Source organism: Ischnura elegans, chromosome 2 (assembly GCF_921293095.1).
Source record: "Ischnura elegans chromosome 2, ioIscEleg1.1, whole genome shotgun sequence".
NCBI lineage: Eukaryota > Metazoa > Arthropoda > Insecta > Odonata > Coenagrionidae > Ischnura > Ischnura elegans.
This window is the reverse complement of record NC_060247.1, coordinates 79,667,906-79,680,510: the sequence shown is the minus strand read 5'-3', so window position 1 is coordinate 79,680,510 and position 12,605 is coordinate 79,667,906. Positions and strand designations below refer to the sequence as shown.

General features: G+C 35.4%; 2 protein-coding genes across 2 annotated transcripts in view; both read left to right on the top strand.

Moving 5' to 3' along the window:
• Nucleotides 1-3,489, top strand: part of LOC124154039 (mannose-6-phosphate isomerase) — a 31,326-nt gene extending 27,837 nt beyond the window's left edge. Inside the window, exon 8 of the mRNA XM_046527522.1 lies at nt 3,450-3,489. The gene's annotated coding sequence lies outside the window, so the exon portion shown is untranslated. The remainder of the gene's footprint in view (nt 1-3,449) is intronic.
• LOC124154040 (arginase-1) lies at nt 3,358-10,888 on the top strand. Its single transcript, XM_046527523.1, has 7 exons — nt 3,358-3,510; nt 5,961-6,033; nt 8,889-8,992; nt 9,320-9,594; nt 9,881-9,937; nt 10,034-10,215; nt 10,522-10,888. Exons 1-7 carry the CDS (start codon nt 3,406-3,408, stop codon nt 10,701-10,703), a joined length of 978 nt encoding a protein of 325 aa, XP_046383479.1. The 5' UTR covers nt 3,358-3,405; the 3' UTR covers nt 10,704-10,888.
• The last annotated feature ends 1,717 nt before the right edge of the window (nt 10,889-12,605 follow it).

Genomic DNA, 12,605 nt, shown 5'->3' with positions numbered 1-12,605 from the left:
TCCAAAAGGAAAAAAAAAATTTCTTATAGGGGAAATAAATTTTATGAAGCTTTAATCCAATCAGGGATTTTTACTACCAAAAAATCAAGTTGTAACTGCAATTAACGACAATTTTATAGCTTTGTGCCTTTTTATGCCCATATTGCCGATTTGAAGGTCTTTAATTGCAAGAATTGCTTACTGTCCCAGATTTTTTATTTTCGCATCAACGAAAGTCATTCAATTAAAGTTGTCACATTTTTGACCATTTTTTTCTGATCGATACAAAATAACTCTCACACGTAAATTTATTTTACTTCTAAATGAACAGTTTAATGATGCTGAGGTGTAAGCGCCAAGCTCTTCAATCTCACCATGTGCCTCATCCCATTCTTGTACCTTACATTCACGCTACCAGGTGCAACATGACTTTCTGTCACAAGTGTACGGTTATAAAACAAATACTTAGTTGATTCCACAAAAAAATATGAAAAGGACCCTGATAGGGAAGATGTCCAGAAAATTGCCGACATTTTATCAGGGACTTTGCTTTGGTCCTGGAGCAACCAAATTAAGATAGAAGAGCATGCATCATTTAAGTATTGCCCTATCCCCTTATGTGAGGTTGAGAGGTCATTTTAATATGTACTATAGAAATATCCTGACTCTTGGCATCAGATTACAGGTGAAAATTAAGAAAAATATGTAATGTCAATTTAAATTTAATTTAAATAAATAAACTTTTTGTATTTTGTTTCCATAAAGTATTAATTTAAATGGCCTACCTTGCCCAAGGATAAGCCAATAAACCCTCAGAACCTTGCTGCTTTTTATGTCCACAACTGCTCATTTGATGACTGAACTTGCTTATGATGCAGCGAACCTATGTATCTAGAAGCCACCCATCATTTGCAACCTGGTGAATGCACTGGTGGCTTTAAGCTTGGTTGTGAACTTCATTACATATTTCAATATAAATATGCGTGATATGGGAAAAGTAGACATCATCAAACTCCAAACATAGTAAGGAATCTTTTTGTTTCATACAACAAGAGAATTCCATCATATACCCCAGTGAGAAATGGATCATCGAATCTACGTCGATTCGACGTCGAAGTACTCATCGATAAAACGTCGATGGTAACACATCGATCGATGTCTATATGGTCCGAAAATCGACGTGTTTTCGACGTCGAAGCCATCGACGTGTTTTCGACGTCGACACCATCGACGAGTTTTCTATGTCGACGAGATATCGTCTTTTTACCTGCGATTCCTACTAATAATTGCGGAAATATACATCTTTTCGGCTAATAAAGAGCATGTATTGCTGCGCCAACGACGTATTTCAATCGAGCACGTAAAGTCTAAACAAATGAAGGCTGAAATAAATTTATAATGGTGATTTGTAATCTTAAGTCCTTCGTATTCATCTTCAATAATAATCAGAAATCCTTGAGAAAAAATGTGAGTTGTTGACATCTATGACGCGAGTATAAAGGTATCGAAATGAGGTAAACGTAGTCACAAAGCCAAGCTTGTGCATATCACATACCACGCAGGAAAGAAGTAAGAACTTGGACGCAAATAGAAGGTCCGGCGTACGTGGCAAATGTGTGAAAATGGAAATCTTGAACACATTAAATAGGGGAAGCTAATCCTACCTGTCATACAGCGGTCCAAAAGCAGATCGATTCCGAAGTATGGAAGACCTAGTGAAGCAATTGTCTTTACTATGCGACGGAATGCCTTTTTCGATGATTAACAAATCCAAAAGCTCATTAAGTTTCAGAAGGATTTTAAATACCAATAACAGGATTTAGAGCTAGCAAAGTTTGTCGCGCAAAATAAATGCGACAATAAATTTTCTATACGGCGCCGAATGTCTCTGTTCCGAGTTTACTGCGAAGAACTAACAGCATGACGACTAACAGCTCAACTGATACACGCAATCGAACTTCAACGGTCAAGTTACAGAATTAAAAGGAATCAAAGATTGTTCTCGGAGATTAAAACTAATGTTTATGGATAAATAAAATAATTATTTAATTTTATATTTCTTATTTAAGACACATATGTTGTAATAGCGTCTCACCGTTATTTTTAAGACATTAAAACTACATCACTAAGTTCTCCCCTCAGCCAATCAACACGCTGACCCCGCTGGCCAATGAGAATAACACGTCGAAAAAACGTCGATTGAACAAATAAAATCGACGTCGACCACATATCGATCTATAGTCGTCGAATCGACGAAGATTCGACGTAGATTCGATGATCCATTTCTCACTGGGTACACTGTAAAATTATGTCCAATGAGGTTAAATGCCATTTTGCTCATGAGGCAGACATGTTATCCCCAAATAAGAAGTGAATTAAGGAAGTTAACTAAGTTGCATTACTTGAGATAACGTAAAGGTAACCTTTATACTTTAATCTAATTCAGCATGGAATATTCCCTATGAGTCCTGCAGAAAGCTAGACGGATGAAGACCAGTGTGGAAATTAAATCAAGCAAAGACCGCTTTGAGGTTTGAAGAATCTTCTGATATAATTAGAATCTTGGTTCACTGGTGGGGAGTTTATGACGCCATAAACACTACCTTTTAGGAGGGCTTTTGATGCTGGGTTGCCAGGAATAAATCCAGCAAACATCATCCGACTATCGCCCTAAATTGGTAAGCCGGGACTAAGGAAAGTGCGTTCTGATTTTTGGCAATGGTACCTCATAATAATTTGATAAGCTTTGGACTCAGTCATTAAACAAATAAGTACTATTACAGGTATTTGCACGTATTGTATGCCAAAATTCCATTTAAATACCCGGGCGATAAGCGCGGGTATCGCTCTTTCGAGATAAATAGTATTAGCATCGCGGATAAAAGAAAATGAAGTACATAGTACCACAAACACATAGTAATACAATGGTATTGGAATTTGAATGACGGAAGGTTACAATTTTCTCTTAGCGAATACATAGTTGATTTACGAGCCTTTAATAGAGACGTACAGTACCTTGAGAGTGACCATTATCTTATATTCCGTAGCTTTCAGCATGCTTTTCACCAAATCGCTCCTCAAAATCATTTACTGTTGCTTATCAACCATTGTCAACAGCCATAATCGCAGAAGTCAGCCAATGTAAACAGTTCCATTCCTGCGACCTCGGTAGTGTTTTCGTGCGCGCTCATTTTAAACCTACCAAGAGGTGTGGCAAAGTCTGGTGATTAACGGGTACGACTATTTCAGCGCAATGGTGGGCACAGTATTCCCTATTTATTTTAATTATTTGAATAGCAAATCCTCACGAAATGGCTCATTTAGATAAGAAGAGTGATGGGAAGACACAGATAAAATTCCGAATTTCCCGCAGTCAGTTTTTCGCCGGCGATAGCAAGTTAATTCAATCATCCATAGCACAGTAACATGCTGCGTCCTCACTCATGGAATTTATTTCGCCTTTTTTCCAGAAAAGTGGCGACTGACAGTCGTAGGCTTGGGATTGTAGGAGTACCATTTGAAAAAGGACAGGTAAGTCATTTAAGCGTTACTTTCATTCTATTTTTATATTTCCCAAAGAATCGCATTTCTAACGGTAACATTTATACGAAGCATCGAAAGTCTGACTAAAAATCGATTTACCTTATATAATGTGCGGTAGTTTTCAAATCAATCAATCATTTTATAAGTCGTTAAATGATATAAATCACAATAGACATCGTCAAAAATAAATAAAAATGAGTTGGAAATCTAAAATGTATCACAAATACAGAGAGCAGTTTTGATGAAAACACATTTAACTTTTAAATAAAGTATAAAAATGACTCTAAAAATTTAATGAGTATCAAACCCATAAAAACTCAAATTCAAGCAGGCCCGGAAATATGTAGGGGCAGAGGTGGCATGTGCCCCAGAAGGCAGATTTCAGGGGGTGACAAAATTTGAAAAGTTCACTTTTTACAATTATTTAATTTTTCAATAATTATCAACTTGAAAAGTATTAACAATATTAATAAAAAAGGGTGTACCGGGGTTGGAACCCTTTATTCACCAATTATTTTTTCTTTTTCCTATTATTTTTTTAATTGCCTAAATCGAAAGATTATTACTCCTAGAGTACGTATTTCACGCTTTTAGATTTTTGAATGACAATATCTATTTTTTGCGATTATGTAAATGAAAAGTGAAAATTTTCAAGCCCGCGAAAACGCGACGGATAAGTATGAATGCCGGGAAAACTCCGCGTGCCGTCGTTCTGGTTCCCGCTGCCGCAAGTGAGGTGACCTTGGGGCGAGGCTCTGAGCGCTGATACGACGCAGGATGCTAGCAGGTAGTAGAGTACCATGCTAGTTGGTAACGCTTGGCTTAAATAAGGATTATTAATACCTTATCAAACGTAGAAGACTTTCCGACCTTAGGCAGTTTTAATATGTGATTATTAAGACATGTTTCCCTGAGCTCTGTGCCTCATGCATGCATTGGTAACCTCAAACCATGTAAAACTCCTATCTACTCGTATAGAAACTAGGTCCCTGTGACGTCACGTGGAGTGGAATCGAATGGGTGCCAATCAGCCTTTTTCAAATGAGGATAAAATTGACCCTTGCCGTTCCTCTAAACTGGTATTTCTTAAACCAAATAATTTTTATATTATGAATACACTAATGGTGGGTAACGAATCGCAATCAATGCCTTTCGTTTTCTTTGATGAAGGCAACTATGAACCCTACTGGCACATTATGGTTACTTCATTTTTTTCAACAAATCTCGGATTTATTATCAAAGTGACCCATTTATAAAACGTTTGAGCATGATTTCGATGGAATCTGTGGATTATAAGAAGAATTTAGACGAATGTTTTTTGAAAGAGGTGAAATATTCTAGTGGATATTTCGCATTGTTGCCTGTATACGGTCAACAGTGTGCGTTAGATTGGTGTATGAAAGAAGGTTTCATCGTCCAAAATCGAAGTCAAATTAATTGTTTTTTTTCTGTAAAATTGTAAATTTCTTATTATTTTTTTTGGTGTAAGTACAAATAAAATTATGTATTTAAATTGTATTTTTGCAGTAAGTTTACATATTTGTCAAAAAGTTTATTGTGCGCCATGCAGGGAGGGTCCAACTACAGTCATGCCATAAAAAATCTTAATAGGAAAGTTACTGTGTACAATTTCAAAAAAATAGCTTATGGATGCATTATATTTATTGGAGGGAATGAGGGGGTTGGCGGGGAGGGGATGCGGCAAACTAATCATTGTCCCCATGACAAAACTCGTAGCTCCAGCCCTACATTCATGACTTGAAATGTTCAATGCAAAAGATCTGCAAATGTCCACATGTTGTATAATGGAAGAGATTTTGGTAAATGTTAAATTGGCAATCTACTCTAGCTGGCTATTCAGTCATAACAATACAACTGCTATTTCAACAGCTTAGCATCATCTACTACCATCTAATATTTTTTTCTATTTTCCAAAGAAACTAGAAAGATGATATGGTTGGTGGTTTAAATATCCAAGTAATATTTGAAATAGGGCTTCCCTACTCCATTGCATATAACCACAATTGAAGTGCAATTGCAATACGAAGAAATTTCTCCTACAGCAGAAATATTTTCAGTTTCCTATAGCAGTTCTTTTCAGTGCATATGTTTTTTCACACCTGATTAAACATGGCCTTGAAAAACCCAATTAGAAATATAACCTAATAATAAATTTTATCATTAGGCCAAATTAGCAATAGCCAACGTCAGCGATGAAGTTAATTCGAAATACAAAAAGTAATAGAATATTGGAAGTAAAAAGAAAATCAAGCGCTATACATACAATAACCTCGTTACATAGGTGCAACATCTTTGTATTCTAGAAACTCTGAATGCAAAGATGTTGCATCTATATAACAAGGGTGTTGAGGTGATATTAAGGAGACCAGATAAACATTCAATAACAATTGCAACCCTTTTCCACTTATATTCTGCAGCCAAAGCCAGGAGTTCAAGATGGGCCTGACCACATCAGAGGCATTGGAATAATAAAGGATTTAGAAGACATTGGTGAGGATATGGAGTATGAAGGCTTAAGAACCATTCATAAAAAAATAGTAAATAGAAGTTTATCTCTCAATTTATATTTCCTGATAAAGCAAGGGAAGACAAAATTTAGATAAAATTTATATGCAGCATGCTGTGTTTTTGTTAAAAGAGATTATTTAGATTTGGCAGAGTTCACCAGAAAAATATCCTGTTTTTACCAAAAACAATTTTGCAGCATTTTTCCTCATTCCTCAGAGTTGTCCGATAGTTGCAAGAGATTAGAAGTATTAAATTCAGAGTGGCATAAAACCCCTAACTCTTGCATATTTATCTCCTCCAATTGCTGTCTCCCAACAGCACTCAATGCCCCTGCTGAGACATAAAACCTTATTACAGTAAAACCTCTATGTAGTGAACCTCTCTACATCGAAAACCTCTATACATCATACCAACCCTCTGGTCCCGTCAGTTTTACATGTAAATTTATAGGCAAACCTCTCTATAGTGAACCTCTTTATATCGTAAAACCTCTATATATCATAGCAACGAGACACCCCCGAGACGGCCTAACTACCTCCACATTTCATACCGAGACAACTAGAGACCATCAATGCAGCCGCAATAACGAACATGGAATGACATTATCAGCGATAAATGTTTCACGCTTATTTTTTTCTTATACAACTTTAATAATTTTCACGTTAACCATTAGTTTGGTCCATTTTGTTCCATATGAGAGCATACCTAACAGTAAATAAGAAAAAGGCATCCAACTCTCCTAATCATATTAAGTGGCAGTTAATGATGATGATGACAGAAGACATTGTTTTCTCTCAAATCATGGTCAAAATCTTGCGATAGCAATCGCTTTCATTTACTTATGGCTTTATTTTCTTGTAAGTGCCTACATACAATGTTCAGTTAATAAAAGAGGCGACCAGCGCAGCTTATAATCACTTGCTGGCGGAAATATTTCAACCAACTTCACTCCCATCCATGGAGACAGAATTACTTGACCGCATTGCTACTTCTGCTTCTAAAATGAAAATATTTCATGAATATACTGCTACTCGAAATAAATCAAATACAATTTTGCAATTATTTCATTCCCACATTTCCCGGTGTAGCACTTTCTTACTACCGCCTTGGTAATTTTTTCGATGCTTTCGTGAACGATCGTAGTTCATAATTTATTGCGCTTAGCGACATATGTCTTGCCTGCGTATTTATGCCGCAAAATCTGACTCTTCCATCGGGAGTCCGGGATGTCATTTTCTAGCAATACTGAACGAACATCAATCCATGCGCGACAATCTTAGGTGAAGGAGACAGCTAATTAGCTGATATGCGGTAGGGCAATGAAATTTCTTACCCTCGCCACCGCATTCTAAAGTAGTTCGCCCAGCATTCTCGCCGGGAAATCACGTCCTTTCGCAGACCTAGCATTTTTGTGTGCCCCTGACAGATTTTTTCTTCGGAACACTACTTGCATTATATTTTGGAGAGAGAGAATTCAATGAAATTTTCAAAATTGTGCTCAATTTCTTGTCTATCTTTTGCAGTAGTCACATGTTTATTTATATTTTTATAATTTTTAACAAGTCACATGTTATAAGAATGATAAATCAGTTCTCTAAAAGATATTATCAGGAGTATTTTCAATTATTGCCCATAAAATATAAAAATTACTTAATTAATCATAGGCTGATGATGGATTCGAGAAATAAAAGAAGGCGACTACTTGACATTACCACATAATTAGCTATTTCTCTAGCCATCAACGAGGGCTGGCAGAAGGAAGATGTAGCAGTGACCTTTGGAAAGCCATCATTCACCCTGACATCTATTTTAAACAACCAAGGAAAAACATAAGAAACTGCCTATCTAGGCTGCACAATTAAAACACTCAGGCAGTGAAATACGAGGATGAAGAAATTATGTTGAGAAATATAAAACTATTGTACTTTCCTCCGAACACTTAGTAAATTGAATAGTTTCTTAGGTCATGTAATTGAAAACATTATTTCGAAAGAGTTTGAAAAAAATTTTAAGCAAAACCAATAACTAATTTATTTTCTAAAAAGGCCTCTTTAACTAGTTACTTTACCTTTCCTAATGTATAACTGTAAATATATGTTCACTTATGCATGCATATATGTTTAAATATAGTTATTTAATGATTAAAAAGACAGTAGCACCTTTCATTTCCCAAGGATATGAAAAAATGGTGCCTACCACTAAAACCTCTCTATAGTGAACCTCCATACATCAAATTGCCCAAATTTTGGTCCCCTCCATTACGATGTAAAGAGGTTTTACTGTATGTACTTGGATATGAAACACAAAAATAATCATTTTGTTTACCATTTTCATAATCTCACATGCTGGCAGCCACCTGACCAATATTCATGCCATGGGACAGCCCACAGAAGCTTAACCATAGCAGTGGTCACTATGTAATTGAATAGCATATTAGATTTGTAGATCAGCAGTTAATTCTGGTGGAGCAATAAGGCTGTAGGTAACACTTATTCTACAGGCCAGAGTTTCTCCAGAAGGCAGTATGATGTGCCAATGTAATCACACTATATTTTGATGAAATGTTATTTTTGGCTATGAATAAGGAATCCATTTAAAATAATGGATGACGACATGCCTGAAACTATTTTGTTGTGACTTTGGTAAAACTTCTAAGCCATCTATTATTTTGTTTAATATTATGCATATGATATGGATTAATACTTAGCCATGAGAGGCCCTGAATAATATTCCATACTACCCTTTGATAATTACTGCATTTAAAAATAATTTTCTCACCATGATACCCTACATAAGCTATCTTCTAAATAAAGCTTTCATTACGTGTTTTTATTCAGGTTTGGAGGTCACTGATTACGGGAACATCAATTATGAAAATACAAAAACTGCATGCATAAAAAATATGAAGAACCTTGGAGATGTTGCAGCATGCACCAAGGTGGTAAGATAAAAAAATTTAATTTGATGAAGAAGAAACAAACAGTTTAAGTAAATTATTTTTTTGCACCCAAGGCACTTGTGAAATACTTAAAGGAAATAGAATACAGCAAATGCATAACTAAATAGGGCTTCCAATTTAAAGACCACAGGAAATATATCAAGCACTATGAAAATATATGAACACACTTGCCTTTTGTCATTAGCAAACTATGAAAGGGCAAAAATGTATTGTATGTAGGACATATTTTTTTGGAAAGAAGAGCAAGAAGACAAATACAAATCTGGCAAGGATGATTACACTCAACTTCCAAAACGATTCATTTTTCAGCTGTCTGGAAAAGTGCAACACATCATTAGGGGTGGAGAGACGTGCCTCATATTGGGTGGAGATCATTCAATTGCCATCGGGTCTATAGATGGGCATGTTACTTCGCTGGAGTCAGATGATGATATTGCTGTTTTATGGGTTGATGCTCATCCTGACTTGAACACTAATGCATCATCATGCACTGGAAATATCCATGGTATGGCACTGGCAATGCTATGTAAGGAATTGACTGATGTCTGGCCTTATCTGCCAGGAATGGACTGGCGAAAACCAAGGTTTGTCATACCTCATACCCCGAAATTGGCCTAAAAATCCTTGTGTCCCAAAGCCAATATCAACCAAATGAGCTTTAACCAATTGACATTTCTATTACTGATATAAAGTGAGTTTCAGTCATGCATTGGTGTAAATGAAAAATATCCATGTATTCTATTGATTAACATACCTTTACTGCTTGGCAACAGAAGACATGAAAATAACAAAAATCAACGTTTGCTAGGAACTATTAAGGCAAATTACTAAGAAAATCAGTTTTTTCACCAAAGATTAATTTTTCTGCAGAGTCTCAATGAAGAATATAGCATATGTTGGTCTTCGCTCAGTTGACAGTTATGAAAGGTAATCCAGATTAAATACCTATCTAAACATGTAATTCAATTGTGAGTTTTTTGAGAGTGCTTTTATTAGCGAAATGTTAACCTGCATCAATTTCAGAGAACTAATCAAGAAGTATGGCATTACTGCATTTGGAATGCATGATATAGAAAAATATGGCATATTTGAAGTAGCTGAGAGAGCACTGGAAGCTATAAATCCACATAGTAACAGATCACTCCATGTCAGCTTTGATATAGACAGTATAGATTCCTTAGAAGCACCATCCACAGGTACACCAGGTGAGTAAATATCTTCTAACTCGATGTACATCTCATACAAAAATATGTCAATTTCTAGTCAAGTATTTCAAACTCCAAATTGCTACTTCAATAATGATATCTATTTGATTACACTCTTTTGTAAACCAATGAACATAAGATACCCAATTAGTTAATACATGCTACGAGAATTCAATTAGTTCAAGGTATTTAAAAATATTAAATAAATATGTACATATCATATTCATGGTGAATCAAAGATAACACTCAAGAGGTAGCACTAGATATTGTTAACTGATTTTAGTTGATATCATAAATTTGTTCCAGTAAGAGGTGGACTGACTCTACGTGAGGGGATAAGTTTGCTTGAAATTGTTCATAACACAAATACATTAAAGGCTTTGGATTTTGTTGAAGTTAACCCTTGCCTTGGATCCACGGAAGATTCGACCAGAACACTGGAAGCCACGAAACACTTGATTAAAGCTGCCTTTGGGTATAGCAGATAGTAGTGCTCCAGATCATAACTGGATTAAATCGCATCAGTTACAATGATCTGACCATGAATGTGTATTCTTATGTGAACACTCATGCATTATTGAGTGGACTGCCTCAACGGAAAAATGAAATGAACATTGAAAATGTGGTATGTAATTAAACAGTCGTATGTAATAAATTTGATAACCTAATCATAGTTACTAGCCTTCTTCAACCTTCCAACATTGACTAGATTGTTAAGGGATAAAAGAAACCCAATATGCTTAAGAACGAATGAAAAAGATTTCACTAATTTAATAGTTAATCATTCTGTAGGTTGAAAATTTTGCTATTACAGCAGAACCATGGTGGTAAATTGTCATTTTTAACTGCAGTCACAATAATTTAGAAAAACACTGGTGACCATGGGAAAAAAGTTCAGAGGTATTTCGTGGATACAGGGGTGCTCTATTCAAAACAAAGAAAATACTTTTCACAGATATGAAAATGACAAATATTTGGGAAGTCATCGGTATCACATATTAAAATCAATAACAAATGTTTCGACCTTACCTCAAAATGTGTTACATTTTGAACTGTTAAGGCAGCTATTTTTGAATGTGTTGAATTCAAGGCCTTACTCCAGAAATTTTACACCTGAGCCAACTATTTTTTAAAAAGTCCTATTCAACTATTTACTGGGTTTCATAATTGTGGACAGCCTCTTGAATAAACTTAATGATACATGGCCACCATATTATCCATTGAGCGACCTTTCAAGTAAACTTAGTGTTTTGGAAATCTCATAACAGGTATCCCTCTTTTCCAAATCAATCTTGGAACTAGGTAGGTAATATCTTTGAAAGAAACAAAAGACAAAATGGCAGTGCAGACTATTAACCCATTACCGGCCGAGTAAAGAAATACTTAAAAATATATAATTTTTTCTCTTCATTTTACCTAATAACATGCTAAATAAGGTAAATTGAAAATATGGGCCTTCAAAAAAATTTGCTTATGGTAAAAAAAAATGTTGCATTTTCGCAACATTGGCCGAATCAGGTATCTGTATGCAGTTATGCAACCCGCATTACAATACATTGTCGTCTTATAGGAATATGCTGTTTTTACTGTCAGATATAATTATAAACCTTTTTATGCCACGTATATGACAAATATCGTCATATTGGATAAATAAAATCCTTAGATATTATGTTTCCAATGAGATGTTGTTGTTGTTTGACCTAAATCCACTATAAAATAGACATGCTTTATGGTTTGAAAGAAATAAGTCAAAGCGAAAATTTTCTCAGAAGAGCATGTATTTCACATTTTTTCATTGACTATAATTTTATCATTGCAGATTGAATTACAACAATTAATGGCTAGTTATGAAATACTCAAGCATTTTGGGTGCAACGGAACATATAATTTCATACATTCATACATGGTTTGGCTTTTACAATGTTTTGGCAAATACTGAATTTTTTTTTAACTCTATGGCCAAATTTGTCCTTTCATGCTTCACGAAACTGCGATGAATTACATGGCCTAACTTTTTTTATGTTTATGGACGCGAATTGTATAGGGGTACGTCATCTACTGACTGATTCACTTCACTTTTTAGATGCATCCCTGCTAGATACGATTTGAAGTCTACCAGTGAAATTTACTTCCGATGCATAACCTGAGCAATCTCCTGGCGTTAGTGCAAATGCTGTCCAGTAAGTCGATAAGCTAGGACCTTTTTTCCCTGAATTCTAGTGCGGTAATTTGCATTTGCATTATCAAGTAGGTCCACACCTCCCATGTATTTACTATACTCCCCAATAACACGAATAGTATTTTCTTTTATTAACATAGAATAGTATGTGAAATAGTATTTTCTTTTTTCTACTGAAACTTTTCCCTGAGCCCAATGGAAGCGAAAAACT

What these genes read in the sequence shown, in the direction of transcription:
- LOC124154040 (XM_046527523.1), top strand. Translation starts at nt 3,406, where the DNA reads ATGCTGCGTCCTCACTCATGGAATTTATTTCGCCTTTTTTCCAGAAAA. An exon ending in TACCATTTGAAAAAGGACAG is followed by an intron (nt 3,511 to 5,960) that starts GTAAGTCATTTA and finishes TATATTCTGCAG; the next exon opens with CCAAAGCCAGGAGTTCAAGA. An exon ending in ACCATCCACAGGTACACCAG is followed by an intron (nt 10,216 to 10,521) that starts GTGAGTAAATAT and finishes AATTTGTTCCAG; the next exon opens with TAAGAGGTGGACTGACTCTA.